Source organism: Thunnus albacares, chromosome 3 (assembly GCF_914725855.1).
Source record: "Thunnus albacares chromosome 3, fThuAlb1.1, whole genome shotgun sequence".
NCBI classification, from domain to species: Eukaryota; Metazoa; Chordata; class Actinopteri; order Scombriformes; family Scombridae; genus Thunnus; species Thunnus albacares.
The window spans coordinates 32,913,657-32,934,167 of record NC_058108.1 but is presented as its reverse complement, the minus strand read 5'-3'; the positions used below and the strand labels follow the sequence as shown (position 1 = coordinate 32,934,167).

The following is a 20,511-nucleotide window of genomic DNA, read 5'->3' as shown; positions in this document are numbered from 1 at the left end:
ATCTCATGGTGGCACCAGATGAAAAGTCTCAGCATAAGTCAGTAGGATTCATCCTCTGAAGAACATGTTGTTCAATGTTTGTACAAAATTTCATGGCAACCCATATTTGTTGAGATATTTCAGCCTAGAAAGGTGAAAGTAATTAATACTTTATTGTAGAAGAAATTCACATGAAACTGTTGGTGACTATATGATTATGATTACTGAAACAGTTATTTAGGTTTTGTTTTTTTCTGGAAGCAATGACATTTTGTGTACTTCCTCACATCCAGCTGTCAAGGTGCAGGTGACCAGAATAACAGTCCATCAGTCTCATTCTGAGGCAGAGCTGAAATGTCTCAGCAGCTGCAGTCCAGCTGGTTCTCTTTCCTACGTTTGGTTCAAGAATGGACAGAAATTTCTGGGAGAAACTTATACAGGCCAGTTTTATCCTGCAGACAACATCTCCTGTGCTTTAAAAGGATACGAGGATTACCGCTCTCCTACACTGTGTGAGTTTACTTCACTGTCTCTAACTAAAAGTCATTTTTTAACTAAAGTAACAAGAGACAATATAGTTTCTAACATGAGAGAATAAGCCTCCTTTACCCACTTTATATCTAATATTGCTTCTTACATTTTATCAATTATTCAACCTCTGTATATGTAAATTCAGTTCCACTGTGAAAACGTGTTGTCATTTTTAAAAAAAAACAAAAAAACAATGTTTTTGCCCCCAGATGCTCCAATAGTTCCTTCAGTGTTGGTGACTCCGTCTGATGAAATCATTGAGGGCAGTTCAGTGACTCTGAACTGTAGCAGTGATGCTAACCCAGCAGCTAATTACACCTGGTACAAGAAGAATATAAATCCAGACCTTCAACCTCTCAGTAAAGAACCACAGCTTGTCTTCAGCTCCATCAAATCCTCTGACTCTGGAGAGTATTACTGTACAACTGAGAACCAGCTGGGGAAGAGGACATCTGAATACAACTTTATTGATGTCAAATGTGAGTGAAACAGTTTATTTTAAATTAAACAAAGATATACTTGCTAATGTTGCCATGGCAGGTTACTGAATATCTCCAGTATTTTTGAGAGGGGAGTTTTATTCACAGTTGGTATCCCAGTTTTCCCTGATGCCCACTGCTGTCACATGTTTATTAACATTAACTAGTACCATATATTTATGATGATATGTGGCAGTAAAGCAACACATCCTCATTTTATAGTTAATTTATATTACCAAATCTTCTCTAGATGCTCCAAAGCTTCCCTCTGTGTCAGTGAGTCCCTCTGGTCAGATAGTGGAGGGCAGTTCAGTGACTCTGAACTGTAGCAGTGATGCTAACCCAGCAGCTAATTATGCCTGGTACAAGGAAAACCAAACACTGTTTCATGGACCAGAAGGAAGTTATAATTTCATCTCCATCAGCTCTGAGGACAGAGGGATGTACTACTGCAAGTCTGAGAATCAATATGGATGGATCAACTCTTCATCTCTCTTCATAGATGTCTTGTGTAAGTAGTAAAGTGTAAATCCAACACTTTAAGTCAACATGGTACTTTTTGTGATAATAATCTATGAGGCCCCTAATCCAAAATGTCCTAGACACTCTCCTGAGCTCTGACTGAACTACATCACAAGGAAATATATGCCCTTTAATAGCTCACTTACTTAGACTTTTTAAATATTCCGTCTGTGGTGCATTTTCAGTGAAATTAAACAAAGATACTCCCATTTAAAGTTTAAACAAAGCCATGTTAAAAGCAAACACATTGACTCGACATACAATATATCATACTGTCCTGCATGTTAATATTAATGAGTGTTTGTTGATACATCTTGTTCGCCAGATGCTCCAAAGCTTCCTTCTGTGTCAGTGAGTCCCTCTGGTCAGATAGTGGAGGGCAGTTCAGTGACTCTGACCTGTAGCAGTGATGCTAACCCAGCAGCTAATTATGCCTGGTACAAGGAAAACCAAACACTGTTTCATGTACCAGAAGGAAGTTATAATTTCATCTCCATCAGATCTGAGGATAGAGGGATGTACTACTGCAAGTCTGAGAATCAATATGGATGGATCAACTCTTCATCTCTGTTCATAGATGTCCTGTGTAAGTAGTAAAGTGTAAATCAAACACTTTAAGTCAACATGGTAGTTTTTGTGGTAATAATCTATGAGGCTCCCAATCCAAAATGTGAGCTCTGACTGAGCTACATCACAAGGAAATATATGCCCTTTAATAGCTTACTTACTTAGACTTTTTAAATATTCCGTCTGTGGTGCATTTTCAGTGAAATTAAACAAAGATACTCCCATTTAAAGTTTAAACAAAGCCATGTTAAAAGCAAACACATTGACTCGACATACAATATATCATACTGTCCTGCATGTTAATATTAATGAATGTTTGTTGATACATCTTGTTCACCAGATGCTCCAAAGCTTCCTTCTGTGTCAGTGAGTCCCTCTGGTCAGATAGTGGAGGGCAGTTCAGTGACCCTGACCTGTAGCAGTGATGCTAACCCAGCAGCTAATTACACCTGGTACAAGGAAAACCAAACACTGTTTCATGTACCAGAAGGAAGTTATAATTTCATCTCCATCAGATCTGAGGATAGAGGGATGTACTACTGCAAGTCTGAGAATCAATATGGATGGATCAACTCTTCATCTCTGTTCATAGATGTCCTGTGTAAGTAGTAAAGTGTAAATCAAACACTTTAAGTCAACATGGTAGTTTTTGTGGTAATAATCTATGAGGCTCCCAATCCAAAATGTGAGCTCTGACTGAACTACATCACAAGGAAATATATGCCCTTTAATAGCTTACTTACTTAGACTTTTTAAATATTCCGTCTGTGGTGCATTTTCAGTGAAATTAAACAAAGATACTCCCATTTAAAGTTTAAACAAAGCCATGTTAAAAGCAAACACATTGACTCGACATACAATATATCATACTGTCCTGCATGTTAATATTAATGAATGTTTGTTGATACATCTTGTTCACCAGATGCTCCAAAGCTTCCTTCTGTGTCAGTGAGTCCCTCTGGTCAGATAGTGGAGGGCAGTTCAGTGACCCTGACCTGTAGCAGTGATGCTAACCCAGCAGCTAATTACGCCTGGTACAAGGAAAACCAAACACTGTTTCATGGACCAGAAGGAAGTTATAATTTCATCTCCATCAGCTCTGAGGATAGAGGGATGTACTACTGCAAGTCTGAGAACCAATATGGATGGATCAACTCTTTGTCTCTGTTCATAGATGTCCTGTGTAAGTAGTAAAGTGTAAATCAAACACTTTAAGTCAACATGGTAGTTTTTGTGGTAATAATCTATGAGGCTCCCAATCCAAAATGTGAGCTCTGACTGAGCTACATCACAAGGAAATATATGCCCTTTAATAGCTTACTTACTTAGACTTTTTAAATATTCTGTCTGTGGTGCATTCAGTGAAATTAAACAAAGATACTCCCATTTAAAGTTTAAACAAAGCCATGTTAAAAGCAAACACATTGACTCGACATACAATATATCATACTGTCCTGCATGTTAATATTAATGAATGTTTGTTGATACATCTTGTTCACCAGATGCTCCAAAGCTTCCCTCTGTGTCAGTGAGTCCCTCTGGTGAGATAGTGGAGGGCAGTTCAGTGACCCTGACCTGTAGCAGTGATGCTAACCCAGCAGCTAATTACACCTGGTACAAAGAGAATGAAGCCTCACCAAAAGCATCAGGACAGATCTTCACCATCACTGATGTCAGATCTGAACACAGTGGGAATTATTACTGTGAAGTCCAGAACATCAGAGGACGTCAAAGCGTCACCATACATCTGACTGTGGCAGGTTGGTTTTTCCACTGCATCTGATGTGATGGGGGGGACTCAACCTTGACCTGTACTTTTGCATACACATAGTTATTCTGTGCAATGAGGGATTCCAAAATTAACGCACATCACATAATTCTTCTCCAGTGGACCATGCTTTGTTCATTAAATGTTTTCGGCTATCTCTCCTCCATCAAGGTGGTGCCTGAGGACACTCCTCTTAAATAGTAAATAACATGCTATTGGTGATTTTAAATCATTTATACACTGTTATTACATCAGATGTCTATGTCAAACATAGTCAAAACTTCAAGTCAAAAGCCAGGCCTTCACCCTGCTCTGAATGCTCTATTTGCAAACTAACATCTACTTCCCCATTGAACTGACATCAGATTTTAGTACTCTTGAATCTGGGAGTTCTCTTTCATGACTTTTATGGGGCCAGTGGGCCCAAAAAACCTTTGACACTCAAATTAAATGTCAGTGTTATCTTTTGATTTCCATTTCCTAGGAGCATTGAAGTTAATAGCTGTTGGAACAATCGCTGCTGTTTTACTTGTTGTCCTACTCATCTTGGTTGCACTATGCATTAGGTGAGAAGTACATCTTTCTTAACTGAAACATCTTTGAAAAGCATTTCAAATCATTTCAATCAGTCAATTTATCAATTAATTTATTTGTCTATTTTTTTTTTCCACTTATTTTCCAAACCAGAGCCTCTAAGCAACCGTCTAAACCTGCAGAGACATTGGGCAACAGTGCACAGGTGAGGAAGATCAGTCCTAGTACAAAATATGGTTCCACAATTCAGTTCTTACTGTAAAGACAGTCTCAGCACTTGGAGAGCAAATTTTCTCAGTCCTTTGAGTTTGACTTACAGAGATAAAACACATGCAGAAATATCCTTAGTAAATAACAATATAGTATGTAGGTTAGAACTGGACAGGTTTAATAGGTTACCAGAATCTGATTCATACTGTTCTTCTGAGAGCCAAAAGTTTGATTTTGCTTCACCCTGCAGTGATAGTCAATACAGGGAAAAAAATCACTTGGCACAGATGCAACTAAGAAAGATAATTGACAATAGTTGGACTGATATCATGAAGCTAAATAACCTACCTACTGTCACTTTAAGTCAAAGAAGCATTGAGTGACAAGTGATCTTATCTTTCCAGTGTCTACAGACACAATCAGCCGAGCAGCAGGATGCCCTTCTCTGTACCACTGTTGATTTGTCCAAGGAACAGGCAGATACTCTCTGCTCCAATATCAGCCCAGCTCAGCCCCGAAGACACAAGGAGGAAGAAGAGGCATTGAGTGTGTGAAAATGAACAGTGGCAATGCAGCCCCAAGGTGAGCACCTTTTTACAAAGGAACAGTATCCTCAGTTGGTGTTTGATAGAGTGTCTTGACCTTTTCTGTTCAAAAATGTGGACAAATTTGGATTTGGCCAGAACTTTATCAGGTGGATTAAACTGCTGTATTTTGTGAGGATGATTCTGGTCAATTGTCTCATTTGTATGTCATCATTTTGACCTTGAGAAAGGGACATGCTTTTTGTCACCACTTAACGTTGATCATTAAACGATTGCCACAAGCGAAACACAATGATGTCTATCAAACAAATAGTTAAAAACAACATTTATAATGAATTTCTTATATGCTGATGATGTGTTAGTATTCTATCTTGATTTTTTATTTCTGCCACTGATGGCCACATTTGGTACCTTTGAGGATAGAAAGTCAGTGTTAGCAAAGCCTTTAAATTCAGACTTCCCCCATTTTGCCATCAAAAATCTTCACATCTACTAGTTCAGGTTATTGACAATTTGCATTACAGATAAAAGAGATGCAAGTTGGTTAGATATTGGGAAATCAACCTGTGTGCTGCAGTGGCCATGCTGTGAAAATCTACAGTCGTTGTGGATGAAAATTACATTTCAAACTTCAGCTGAAGTTAATATTGGTCATACTCAGCCAAATGAAGGGGGTATCCTATAGAGTCATACTGTTTTTAATAGAATATTCCCTCTGTGTTTCGCCAGACAGTGTATCTTTGCTGAGCTGCAGTGGAGGGATTTTACCACACAGAGGGAATTAGTCAAGTGTTATATTCATTTTGGCTAAACTGTATAATGCATATTCACGTAGAAAACAGAGATTTTGTCTCCCATCTCTTACACTGGAGTACACCGCTAACTCAATATATGAGCATTCAAGTGTTGTATCAAGAGAGTTTAAAATTTTAGTTTATATTTACATATCTAGTTGCATATTTGATAGAAGAGTTTGAGATGAGTTTTGTAATAACTGCTGTATTAGTTTTGGCATTTAATAACATATCTTTAGAGCGTTCTCATTTGTTTTTCCCCCTCACAGAAACAGAAGCCAGGAAACTGCGGAAGATCCAGATGCGTTGTATATCACAGTCAACAAAACCCCCAAATAACATGGAGAATTTTTTCTTTATTTGTATTTAATCAGTCGTGGTTTCTCTGAACAGACCTGTCCAGGAATAGAGATATACTGTATGTGGACAATAGATAATGTAATACATACTCTAATGTAAATACACACATTTCAATAGAACATGCAACAGTATTCAGAGTTTGTTTTTTTCACCAAAGGTCAGCCGTGTGTAAAGTACTCATGACTTAGTGCATATGTGTAATATGTTTTTACCTGATGAATCTTAGTCACTTGGTGCCATAACAGGAGCCCTAATATCATTTGTTGGTGCAGTGGAACATCAACAACTGCATTTGCTGGACTGCACGATCAAGCCAGAGCTATAACTACCTGGAACTGAAGCCAGAGTGTCTGCAGATGAATAGTTTCCTCCCTCTCAGTCTGATCCCTTTTGTAATTCATGCAAATCAAGCAGACATTTTCTATATAATCTCTAGAAATGCAATGATTATTAGATTAATCTGTTAGTTGACTGACACAAAATTAATCTGCAACTATTTTGATTATTGAATAATCAATTTAGTCATTTTTAAAGCAAACTTGCCCAAACTTTGCTGGTTTTAGCTTCTCAAATGTGACAATTTAATGCTTTTCTTTGTCATAACAAAGAAAATCACCCAGATTTAAGGAGCCCTAAATCTGTTGACGCTTTCAAATGAAATCTTAAGACACATCTTTTTACCATCGCTTTCTCCTGAAGTGTTTTTACACCACAGTTGTTTTATCTTGTCTTATCCTGTCATTTTAATTTAATTTTATCTTGTTTATTATTTACCTTATTGTTTTATCATAAATGCTATGATTATCTGATTTTATGTTAAGCATTTTGCTATATAAATAAAGTTTATGATTATGATTATTATTATGATTATGATTATTATGATTATTATTAATAATAATAATAATAATAATAATAATAATAATAATAATAATAATAATAATAATAATAATAATAATAATATTGTTATACATAATATTAAACTGAATATCTTCGGTTTTTGGACTGTTGGTCAGACAAAACTTTGACTTTGAGAAACAAAATGACAAAATGATTAATATCACTGAATGCTGATAGGATGAAATGGGTGGTGTTCATTTCATACATTGAAGGGGAACTCCATCAATTTTAGTCTGTTTACAGGACTATGTACTACTGCATGTGTGAGGAAAGTTGCCTTTGTGGAGCTGTGTGACATCTGATAAATTGCCGCAAGTGATGTCACTTGAGTCAGCGTCAGTTGGGGCTGAAGACTATAAATTTGACAATGAAAATAAATCTGGTGGTGAAAAGTTAGAAAGAAGCGGATTACCAGACCTCTGTAGCCTGCTCCTCATCTCTGCTTGAGGCTAGCAGCTCGAGGCTACATTAGCTGCTACTAGCAAAACAGACCTGAATCCCCAACCAAACTGTTGATGGTGTAGTTGCATTGTGGGTAATGTGGAAGCTTGTAGAACACATGGAACACTTAATTCCATTTGTTCTACAAGGAAGAAGAATACAGAATATCTGATATCTTAATCAGGGGCAATCACAACATAACCAGTATCCATGTTTTTTGCATATGATTTATGAGCTAATCTTTATGCTAATGACATTTTGCTTACACCATCTAACCCGGGTGACTCTATTGCATACCCTCAGACTTATCCCAACCTTATAGGCTATATAAATCTTTTACGTCTTGGAGGAGCAGTATGGCCGCACCTCACTTGAGACAGTCTTGATGGAGGTGTGGTTTCTTGTCAGCATAATATTTATTAATTTTTGTCAGGGGAGACATACTTGTACATGGTAACATTGTGCAGCTTCGGACTTATCTCTGGAACACTGTATCAGTTTTCAAACAGGTGGTGCAATTTGTGAAATATGTGAAAAGTGAAATCCCAATGTAGAGCCTTTTATTTAAAAGAACATTGGAGAACATGCATTTTCTAATCTAGTTGTAGTTTGAGAGTGCTGCCACTAGATGCTGCTAAAGAGCTGATAGCAAATCTATGCCACATCTTGTACATCTCTCATTCGACCACATTATTATTCGGCCCCTCTCTTTCTTTTACAAGTTTAAGCCTCATCCATGAATTGTTGAGCAGCTTGTCATAACAAATCCAGGACTGCACCTTACTGGACCACCCTCAGGGCAATCTATGGCCTGAGGGTGGTAGGGTGTCAACAAAGCATGATGTGTTTGGAACCCTCGACTCAGAATACTCTGAGTCTGAGAACAGACTCAGAGTATTCAGGTTGTGTTCAGTATCACTGTGATAAGAACGACTGCACTCTGAGAATCACAGACCTGAGAGAGAGCGACTCAGCTCAGTACAAGTTCATGTTCATAACAAACCAACCAGGAGGAAGATTTACTGGTTCACCTGGAGTCACTTTGACTGTCACAGGTAACATTTTCATTGACAGATTTAACTTAGATTTAAATGGTTAATGTCTTGGAAATATCACTGTGTGTGTCTGAACATAAATTAGACGTCTATTCTTTCTTCACATATACAGATCTCCAGGTGCAGGTGATCCGATCAACATACTACTTGCATTCTACCTGGGCAGAGCTGAAGTGTCACAGCAGATGTCATCTACCTGATCGTTCTTCCTTCATATGGTACAAGAATGGACAGAAAATTCAGGATGAAACACCTTCTACTTATAACGTGTACTTTTACTCATCAGACAGCTTTTCCTGCGCTGTAAAAGGATTTGAGCATCATCCTGCTCCTTCAGTGTGTGAGTTTACAACACAGTCTCTCACTAAACTAACCACATCTAGTGGAGCCTTTAACCTATTGTACTATACCTTGTATTTGCATGTAATTCAAAAATTGACATAGAAGTGGATCAAAAACAAACCACAGCCCCATGAGATTTTAGACATGTTACATTCTTATATCTTACCCACTGTGTTGACTGCAAAATAAATGTAAAATAAGAGCTTACTGTTCATTTAATAAGTCAATTCACTCAAAATACGAAAAACATATTTTCTGACTCACTCCCTTTCTAACCATGTGAGTAGTTGCAGTTTCATCTGCCTAAATTTTGAGATATCAATCCTAGAATAGTCTGCTGCCATCCCAATAAAAAGAAAGTGAATTAAATATTATTTGTACTGCTTAAAGCTTTGAAAACATATATTTGAAAAACAATCTGTCTATGTGTCTTACCAGAAACATCGTCCCTGTTACTTTGGATAATCTACAGACTTTGTTGTGGACAGTTTTTATAGAGAGTACATCTTGAGTAGAAAGTAATTCCAATGAAAATTGTTGACAGATATGTCTGTGGATGATTCAGAGTAACCAAAACACCTTTCAAACATGATTTTTATACACAAACTAAATTCTGTTCACCTTCATTGTGTTGATGTGGCGGTGTCTCAAAACCTGACGTGACACATACACTAACAACTAAGGATTCAGGACTAACTGTGCTGTTTTAAATTAATTCTATCTTTCAGGTTTCTATGCTCAATACTGCAACAGAGTGACTTACATTGACAGAAGCATCTGTGCTTCCAGAGGCTCATCAGTGGACATTTCCTGCACATACAGCAGTTATGAATCTATCACATCAACATTCTGGTTCAGTCATGAACGTCGTCATCAGTGGCAGAATTCCTCACAGCCTGAGGACCTTAGTGAAGACTCTCACTCCATGCAGGTCGGGTTCAGCTCCTAGAAACAGAGAGAGGACACTCCACTCTGAGAATCTCTGACCTGAGAGAGAGCGATTCAGCCCAGTATCACTTCACATTCAAAACACAAAGATTTGAATGGGGGAGTAATTTACCTGGATCAACTCTGACTGTCACAGGTACTGATGAACACAAATTGATAAATAGTGATAGTGGTGAATAGTTATTATTGAAGTGTTTCACATAAAATTGATTTGATTATATTGAGTATTTTCTCCCATTTACACATTTGATTGGATGTAGTAAGTAATTCACATAATACCACAAAGTTAATAAGAAATACCACTAGACACTTCTCTTTTTCTGTGTATTTCTCTCTCACACAAACAAAACAGTGAGAAATGACAAATCATGATAGTTGCACCACATGCCTGAAGATGGTTTTGTATGAAGCATTTTCAGTATAACAGTCCATATTTGTTAGTGACAACTGTAGATCACTGACTGAATCATTAACATACTTAGACACATTGACTGTGAGTGTTTGTTCAACAACTGTACAACAAGGTCACCAATGTCAACAATCAACGCCTCTGAAACTGAACCTCTAACTGTAATGTTTGATGAATTTAATGTCAAGTGTAAACAAATTAAGATGCAACTCAATCATCAAAAGTGAAAACTACTGAAAGTAAATTTGCAGTACATCTCTTTGAACTCATGGTGGTGTATTCAATATCTTAACATGCACTAGAAGTGTGAGGAGATGCATCAAACCAACTGTCATACATCAGACACACGTCATGTTTGTTTTTTAGATGACGAAATGTGCGCACACTTAAAAAGAGGAAGATGATAAAAATGTCTCATTGTTTCTCTTCTCTCTTTAAATTACTAACAGGCCCAAACACTGGTCTCTTATTCTCTCTAACATAGATTATATTAACAGTAAAACTTGTTTTTAACTTATGTGTTTACTGTCATGTGGCTCCTCATGAATATTCATAATAATGAGAAAGAGGAAGGAAATCAAGTCACTTACTGTCCTGATATCTGACTTCTGCTCACAGATCACAGAGGACGAGCATTTTAACAGACAACGTCCTTCTCTGTTGTACTTAGAATAGTTTACTGATATGACTATTACATGTTGTTTACATTATTTGATGTATTTTATTGTCTCTGAAGCCTCACAGACAGATGAGAGGAGCAGCTATGAGTTTAACAGCAGCAGCGAGTGGATTTGTTGTCTTCCTTCTCTCTGTGTCAGGTACTGTATATCTACATTTACATTGTAGGACATTTAACACACTTATTCAGAGCAACATGAAGACATTTTAAAAAAGTAAATATAAAATATCCCCGATCAGCACTTTTCTAGGTTTGATGTATGTGTGATGCAGTATGATGAATAACTTTTAAACTCTACAACACCAAACATTCACTTCTGTTTATTCCTGTGTAAACTATAGCTGTTGAATGAAGGCAAAGAAATAATAACAGTATTCACTGCTGAACACTTTAATAATATTATATTAAGATGTTCAGCTGTGTCTGTGTCATGGGTGGTGGGGGTGGGGCCTGGCTAATAAGGTTTGTCCACCCTCCCTCCATGGACTGTAAGAATCATATATTTTTATACATGCATATGCATATATACATAGTTCTATGATGGTACAGCAATGCACTGAGAATTTCATCTTGTCATGATGTTTAAAATCTGTTTGGTAATTTCTGCACTCTGCACTGTAGAGCTGGACAACTGTTTTAGCTGTTACAGTTATAACAGTTGTCCCTCCCTGTGAAAACTTATTGTCAGCTATTTTATTTTAGCTGCTTTCAAAAGTTTCCCTTATTTCATGTTCTGCATTTCTTTGTGGTTTTCATACAACTGAGCAGCAACTTTATCAAAGAACTAACAGAGAGGAAATTAACCAAGACAAGCACAGACTCTCTAATGATTCATTCTCTTCTTCTTTTCCTGTTTAGTAAAACTGCATTAATGTTCACAGCTTCAATACATTTTTGTTTCTTCACTGCACATTTAGACTGTACGATGTTCTGTCTCAGTGCACAGAGAGATTAGCTGTAAACAGCATCTAAAACTGTTTCTTTGTACTGTAAATTAAAAGTATGTATAAAAGTATTCACCCAGATATGATTCATAAATAACATAATGAAAGTCATATAATAGAGTTGCAATGAGTTTTAATGAGGTGAAAACAACTTTGATGTACCACTGATCTGCTGCTCTACTCCAAAAAACTTAGTTAAATATATTTTATGTTTTTAATCATTCATGTCTGAAGGACATTTTTGATAATACGCAAGACACACATTTCAGGTGTTTAGCTTTTTTAAAACTACAACAAACAAGCAGAACAACAGTAAAAACTTGCAGAATGAATGGACTAAGGCTGAAACACTCAGCAGTAACAAATGATAAAATATGATAAACAACTTATAAAATATTGTATTCCAGTTCAGTTCTAGTTAGATTGATGCACGATGAGGAGCTTTGAATGATAACGACTACAAATAAAATCATATTTGTGCCATGATCCACTTTGTCTTATTCACTGATTCTTAAGTTGTCATGAATCTGATTGTGGTTTCTGATGTGCTCTGTGTTACAGTGGTACAGGGTCAGAATGACTGGAGAGTGACTTACACTTCTCCTCAGATCTGTGCCTTAAAAGGATCAACAGTGAACATAAGCTGCACCTACAGATACCCATCCAGAATAAATGACAATAATACTGAAGTTGAGAGAACATGCTGGTTCACTAAATTGAGTAATAATGAACCTGTGGATCTGAGAACAGACTCAGAGTATTCAGGTCGTGTTCAGTATCACTGTGATAAGAACGACTGCACTCTGAGAATCACAGACCTGAGAGAGAGCGACTCAGCTGAGTACAAGTTCATGTTCACAACAAACCAACAAGGAGGGAGATTTACTGGTTCACCTGGAGTCACTTTGACTGTCACAGGTAATATTTTCATTGGCAGATTTAACTGCATTTTAAATGGTTAATATCTTGGAAATAGTACTGTGAATGTTTGTGTGTGTCTGAACATGAATTACATTTCTGTTCTTTCTTCACATATACAGATCACCAGGTGCAGGTGATCAGATCAACAGTCTATCAGTATTCTACCTGGGCAGAGCTGAAGTGTCACAGCAGTTGTCGTCTACCTAACCATGCTTCCTACATCTGGTACAAGAATGGACAGGAAATCAGGAGAGAAATATCTTCTTATTATTCAGACTACTTATATCCTGCAGACAGCTATTCCTGTGCTATTGAAGGACATGAAGATTTCCCCTCTCTTCCAGTTTGTGAGTTTTCTTCACAGTCTTTCACTAACATAACAACATCTTGTGGAGCCTTTTATCTAAAGTACTGTACAATGAATTCATGTATTTCTAACATGAAGGTCCCCACTGCCTCACTTCTTATTGGATCCATGTTTTTCTCATTGAGCTCTACTGCTGTCAGTATCCCAACAACAATACAACCTGCCCTGTGTTACTGCAGAGAAACACAGTTTTTTTATTTTAACATTTCAACCAGCCTATTAGTCAAAATCTCTTGTTTCAAGGTTTTGACAACTAGATTCATTGTGTCTTCAGTCCCTCTGTGAAAATTACAAATTTCGCTCTGATTTTTCTTTTGTTCAATAATTATATTGACCTTCCTCTGCCATCAATAGTCAATTAGAGCCATCACTCCAGTCTTAACAATACATTTCACACAACACTTAAATACACACACACACACACACACACACACACACACACACACACACACACACACACGCACACACATACACACACATACTAGCGGCAGTTATGAAGGAAAGTTCTTAAAGTAGATGAGGATTACTGCTCTCCCTTTCTCCTTCAGTGTGTTTATTGTCACTTGAAGATTTTAAACTCATACACAAGGTAACAGGACATGTAGTTTGTAATGTGTTTGATGAAATATAAACCATTTCAATATGTTCCACTGTGAAAACTTAACCCTAACTGGGGATGAAATGTTAAACGTGCTGTTTTCTGCTACAGATGCACCAAAAACCTCCTCTGTGTCAGTGAGTCCCTCTGGTGAAATTAAGGAGGGCAGTTCAGTGACTTTGACCTGTAACAGTGATGCTAATCCAGCAGCAAAATACACCTGGTACAAGAGTGCATATATGCATTCTGAAGTTATCTCAGGAGGCCGACAGCTTGTCTTCAGCTCCATCAAGTCCTCTGACTCTGGATATTATTCCTGTACAGCTGAGAACGGGCTGGGAAGGAAGACATCTAAATACACTGTGATGAATGTGAAATGTGAGTGAAACACAGTCTATGTTAAAAAAGCATCACGTAGGTGATGACAACTTTTTTCAGGCTTCATTAACCAGTGAAATATTTTGCTGATCAGGCTCTCTTAGCTCTGCCTGCTTCACATTTACAATCATCAACACAAATATAAACTATTATTCATTCTTTCTCTCATGGATTTAAAGGAACAGACTCTCAAAATTGTTTCCTTCTGAAAATTGAATATGTTCTTCCATTTTTCTTTGAGTTCTTAGACAAAGAGTACAACAATAAAAACATCAAGAATTAACAGACCAAATCAAAAATTTAGTAACAAATATTCTGATGTCCCAACATAAAATTATACAATATGATAAATACCTGATAAAGCGCAATACTTCAGCTCAGTTATATTTAGCTTGATGCATGATAAGAAACTTCTGTGACAGGTGACAGCAGACAATCATATTTTGAAGCTGGTCCAGATTATCTAGCCCCCCAAAACATGTTAGCACTATGATACACAGCTTGTCTTAGTAGCCGATTAACTCATTATCAACTGATGTTATGAATCTGATTGTGGTTTCTGATGTGCTCTGTGTTACAGTGGTACAGGGTCAGAATGACTGGGGAGTGACTTACACTTCTACTCAGATCTGTGCCTTAAAAGGATCAACAGTGGACATAAACTGCACCTACAGATACCCATCCAGAATAAATGATCATGATACTGAAGTTGAGAGAACATTCTGGTTTACTAAATTGAGTAATAATGAACCTGTGGATCTGAGAACAGACTCAGAGTATTCAGGTCGTGTTCAGTATCACTGTGATAAGAACGACTGCACTCTGACAATCACAGACCTGAGAGAGAGCGACTCAGCTCAGTACAAGTTCAGGTTCATAACAAACCAACCAGGAGGGAGTTTTACTGGTTCACCTGGAGTCACTTTGACTGTCACAGGTAACATTTTCATTGGAAAACTTAATGTAACTTCAAATGGTTAATATCTTGGAAATAGTACTGTGAATGTTTGTGTTTATATTTTGTGCATGTATAAAGATAAATGATATTTCTATTTCTTCACATATCTAGATATCCAGGTGCAGGTGATCAGATCAACAGCCTGCAAAGTTCATACCTGTGTTCGGGCAGAGCTGAAGTGTCACAGCAGTTGTCATCTAGATGATCGTCCCTCCTACATCTGGTACAAGAATGGACGGATAATAACAGAACAAACGTCTCCTTATTATTTGGGCTTTTTTTATCCTGCAGACAGCTATTCCTGTGCTTTGAAAGGACATGAGACGTTCTCCTCTCCTTCAGTGTGTGAGTTTATTCCACGAGCATGAGCATAATCAGCAGAGTAACAGTGATAAGTGTCAGGTTATGATGTCTGCACTGTACAGCTGCATGACTATGATTGGATCATAAGATTAAAACATGTCAATATTTTCTCCTTCAGATGCACGTAAGATTCCTCTGGTGTCTGTGAGCCCCTCTGGGGACATTATCTTGGACAGTTCTGTGACTCTGACCTGTAGCAGTGATGCTAACCCAGCAGCTAAATACACCTGGTACAAGAAGAATGTAAATCCAGACCTTCAACCTCTCAGTGAAGAACCACAGCTTGTCTTCAGCTCCATCCAGTCCGCTGACTCTGGAGAGTATTACTGTACAGCTGAGAACCAGCGGGGGAAGAGGACATCTGAATACATCTTTATTGATGTGAAATGTGAGTCAAACAGTTCATTTAAAAAGCAACATACAGCTGTTTGTCTTGTCAACCTTGCTAAAAAAAAAGTGGAAAAGATTTGTCTGATCATGTCTGCTTTCTTCAGCTCTGCCTGCTTCACATTCAGTCTGCTGCTGTAGTTCACTGAGCAGCTCCAATACAACATGGTGTACTAATGCAACCCTTCCTCATTTTATAGTTAATTCATTTTGATACATCTCCTCCAGATGCTCCAAAGGTTCCCGCTGTGTCAGTGAGTCCCTCTGGTGAGATAGTGGAGGGCACTTCAGTGAATCTGACCTGTAGCAGTGATGCTAACCCAGCAGCTAATTATACCTGGTACAAGGAGAATGAAGACTCACCAAAAGCATCAGGACAGATCTTCACCATCACTGATGTCAGACCTGAACACAGTGGGAATTATTACTGTGAAGCCCAGAACAGAAGAGGACGTCATAACTCCACCTTCTATCTGACTGTTGTGACAGGTTGGTTTTTCATTCAGCTACACACACATTGCACAAGGACTCATTAGCTATACAGCTGCCCCAAGTGGATTACTTCAGACCTAAGAGTCATATTCATAAGATACAGTAAAACAGGTTTGTGTGATTCACTGCTGACTGGAGGAATCAGCTCCATTCAAATCATGGTGAAGAGGGATCTGAGCAAGGAAACGATCTGAATTTTCATGTCAATGTGTTTCTTGTTAACAAGTTATATTTCAAAAGATTATGTGACCTCTGATTAGGCTGAAGTGATGCAGACTTTTTATATTTAACTAGTGGAGAGAGAGCTGTGTTCATGAATACAAGCAGTCAAGGTGAGATTTTTTCACACTGCACTGCCTCACTCTATGAGACCAAGAGTCTAAATATTGAGCTGCTGCATTTTTTCATTTAGAGGAGGAAGTTAATGTGTGACCAAGAGTATTCAGACACAACAGACCAAGTGGAGGTCTTGGCAAAACATGGACACACTGGAGGAGTTAAATCTCCAGCTGGTCTGGGAGAATATGGAGATTATACTGAAATAATGTTTTTCAATGTAATTTAAAGGAAAAAAAAAAACATTAAATTGTAAGAATGATGTGAGGAATTATATTTTTTACAACAGCACCTTCTACTGGGCCAATGGCCATTTGTGGTCCATCACTCACTCAGCAAAGCATCACACACCACCAGCTGCGCTGAGGAAGCTGCAGGAAGAGAAGAGAGTTTGCTCACTACAGCTGCTGACACTGTCACCAATTTTTTTTGAAATGTATTTAATTTTTTTCATCATTTGTCACACATTAAAGTAAGATGGTAAAGGCCAGTACTGGATCACATAAACATTTTGTTAAAGATCCCCTCCAAACATGTTTTAAGACAAAACAAATACTTTTCTTTGAATAATAATAAATAATAATTTGGGTCTAAGATGTTTTTTCCACAAAAAACTACTATTACCTAGTTAGAAACTCTAAGAATGACATCTGCTTCTTCTCCCTCGCTGAGTAAACTTGAATCTATAAATATGTAAATACTTTTCATTTTGAGAGTTTATCTGCTAATTCAACTAATGTAACAAGAAGAAAAACACAATTTTGTGTGGAACAGGACTTTAAGCTTTATAGCAGTGTGACCTCCATCATCAATATCGTTAGTTACATTTTGAGGGACTCAGAAACATTGTCCATTTACTGTTCTGTCATAATCCAGATGATTACACTCATCATAGTTGTTAGCGTGCGCTAACAGCAATGAACAACAGAGCTTGGGGACACTTACGCCTGCTGGCTGCCGGATAGTCCAGCTGTATCGAGCTGAAAAAAAACCAAGACCATAATACTGAATGAACACATGACCTGCAGGCCTTCACGGGTTTTGTGATTATTGCCAAATAGGTTTGTACATACATGATGTTGCCTTGTTGTTGTGGTGCGTAACAATCAAAGTATGCAAGTTAAGAAAGAATACAAGTACCACAAGTCAAGTAATCAGAAATAATTTACAATAAAAAATATATAAAATATATGCCAAACTGAAAAGAGCTGTTGGAGTTTAAAATGAAGAGAACTGAATATACATATATTGACCAATGGCCATTTGTGGTCCATCACTCACTCAGTAATGCATCTTTGTACAGATTAAAGTAAGATGGTTAAGGGCAGTACTGGATCACTAAGACATTTAGTTAAAGATCCCCTCAAAACATATTTTAAGACTTATAAAAATACTTTGCTTTGAATAATTATTTGTGTCTAATATGTTTTTTCCACAGAAAACTTACTAGTTAGAAATTCTTAAAATTATATCAACTTCTTCTCCCTCATTGAATAAACTTCCAGAATCTATAAATATGTAAATATTTTTAATTTTAAAAGTTGAACCACTGGACACAAGATGTCTCCTATTTCACTGTAAAGTCCATTCTCAGTGTTTGTGCACTGGAGGCTTCAAGTTTCCACATCACACTTGTGTAAGTTGCATATTGGACCAGGATAAGCTTCCAAAGTAGTTGTGATGTCACAAATCATGCTCGTAGCTTTAACTTAGATTTTCAGTGATTTTCATGTTAAATATATTCTAAGCTGAAAAGAGCTGTTAGAGTTTAGAATGAAGAGAACTGAATATACATGCGTAGCCTGTGGAATTAGATGCCACACAGGACACAATTACTTCAGTGGTTCTTGTAGCTTTAATTTTATTGTTGACCATGTTTGCAACAGGTCATTTTAACAGAGTGTTTAAGCTACTGAGTCCTTTTAGAAAGCAGCTCATGTGCTTTCAAAGCTTGTTGCAGACTTAATACAAAAAATTATGTAAAAGAAAAATGACAAATAAACATGGCAGTGGGCCATGACCATTGACAAAAAACACAAAATAGAACCAGACAAAAACACACTCAACAACCACAAATCTACAAAAATAACCCATGAATGCACAATGCACACCTGCAAAGGACACCCACACCTCAACAAGTCCCACCAAACCCACACGGAACTCCCTGGAGATTGCACAACTCAACACACTGTTGTTTACCTTCAAACGGAGTTAAAATTCATTTAAAACCTGAACCATTCCTCTAGTAACAATGTGCAATAGCAAGGTGTGGCTTTATGCACACTAACATTACCTTGCTGTGCAATTGAGAACACAGTGGCCGACGGCTGGTGGCAAAATCCCAGGTCATGAACTCCACTAGTGTCTACTACTTTACACGACGGAGTCACAGCACCGCCCACTCTGCAAATCTCCTGTTGTTTGAACGTAAAACAGGAAGAAAGACCAAGATGCATTTGGCAGAGTGACAGTAATATTATTCAATGCTGCCACCTTGTGACCAAAATCAGCAATAACAAGTGAGACTGTGACACTTACAATTTGCCTCAAATGTTAATTAGACTGAAACAATTTTAAACTCAGAAGAAAACAACAAAGAACACATGTATTAACATTCAAACAACTTTGAGAGCTATACCTCACCTAAGTGGAAAATTACATCTGAACCAATTTACCACCAGGCTACATATATATTGACCAAAACGTTGGACCTAAACGTGCTGTAATACCTTAATTAACTGTCAGTGTTTTCTTTTCATCGCTGTTCTCCAGGAGCAGGAAAATCAATAGCTGCTGGAGTAACAACTGCTGTTCTCTTGTTTATCATAATCCTCTCTGTCTTCCTGTGGATGAGGTGAGCAGTTCTGTTTCATTAAATCATTCTTCAATGTTCAGTCATTTCTGTTTTTAATTATTTTTTCTAACCAGGAAAAAGAGAGCCTCCAATCAAAGGTCTGAGGCTGAGGAGAGACCAGACAACAGAGAGAGGGTGAGGAGGGAAAGTTATACTATTCTATCCTGGTTCCACACTTCCACAGTCACTATCTTAAAGTGCAGCTAGAAAACTCATCTGACTGTCAAACACTCATGTTGTTTCTTAACAATCCTTCATCACAAAAACCAACACTTTCCTCATTTCTATCACTATTCAGACACAGCCGGAGGAGCAAGATAACCTTCAGTATGCCAGCGTGCACTTCTCCAACAACCAGACAGATCCTCTCTACTCCAACATCAGATCAGCTCAGCCCGACAGACACATGGAGGAACAAGAGGTTGTCCAGTACGCTGCTGTCACATTTAACAGAGCTGGTACTGCCCCGAGGTGAGCAGCTCTTCACACAGGAACATAGTAGCAACAGTTTTATTTCAGTTTTTCATTTGTTATATTTGCCTGCTGCATCTTTATTATGACTGTTTTGACTGTTTGTATAATTTAATACAACATCTTCAGAATCACCTGATTATTTTTTTAATTTCCCTCTCAGAACCAGAGGTCAGGAAACTGAAGAAGATCCAGCAGCACTGTACAGCACAGTCAACAAAACCTCATGAACACACCAGCAATCTCATGTTTTGTTTTGTTTTTTTCCATTTTTGAAAACAATGAGAAGATCTCCCCCACACTGTCACACAATTCTTCATAATTTCGTTTAATATAATTTAGAAATATACTATTTGTTATTTTAAAGGGGTCTAAACTGTGT

General features: G+C 37.6%; 3 protein-coding genes across 3 annotated transcripts; all 3 read left to right on the top strand.

The window, feature by feature from the left end:
- The first annotated feature begins 2,263 nt into the window (after positions 1 to 2,263).
- Positions 2,264 to 3,342, top strand: LOC122973264 (B-cell receptor CD22-like). Its single transcript, XM_044340671.1, has 2 exons — positions 2,264 to 2,679; positions 3,001 to 3,342. Exons 1-2 carry the CDS (start codon positions 2,391 to 2,393, stop codon positions 3,267 to 3,269), a joined length of 558 nt encoding a protein of 185 aa, XP_044196606.1. The 5' UTR covers positions 2,264 to 2,390; the 3' UTR covers positions 3,270 to 3,342.
- A 124-nt stretch (positions 3,343 to 3,466) lies between these two features.
- LOC122973249 (B-cell receptor CD22-like) lies at positions 3,467 to 6,803 on the top strand. Its single transcript, XM_044340648.1, has 5 exons — positions 3,467 to 3,838; positions 4,331 to 4,412; positions 4,534 to 4,585; positions 4,995 to 5,172; positions 6,199 to 6,803. Exons 1-4 carry the CDS (start codon positions 3,553 to 3,555, stop codon positions 5,142 to 5,144), a joined length of 570 nt encoding a protein of 189 aa, XP_044196583.1. The 5' UTR covers positions 3,467 to 3,552; the 3' UTR covers positions 5,145 to 5,172; positions 6,199 to 6,803.
- Positions 6,804 to 7,715: 912 nt separating this feature from the next.
- Positions 7,716 to 9,973, top strand: LOC122976518. Its single transcript, XM_044345039.1, has 3 exons — positions 7,716 to 8,682; positions 8,795 to 9,022; positions 9,753 to 9,973. Exons 1-3 carry the CDS (start codon positions 8,466 to 8,468, stop codon positions 9,971 to 9,973), a joined length of 666 nt encoding a protein of 221 aa, XP_044200974.1. The 5' UTR covers positions 7,716 to 8,465.
- The last annotated feature ends 10,538 nt before the right edge of the window (positions 9,974 to 20,511 follow it).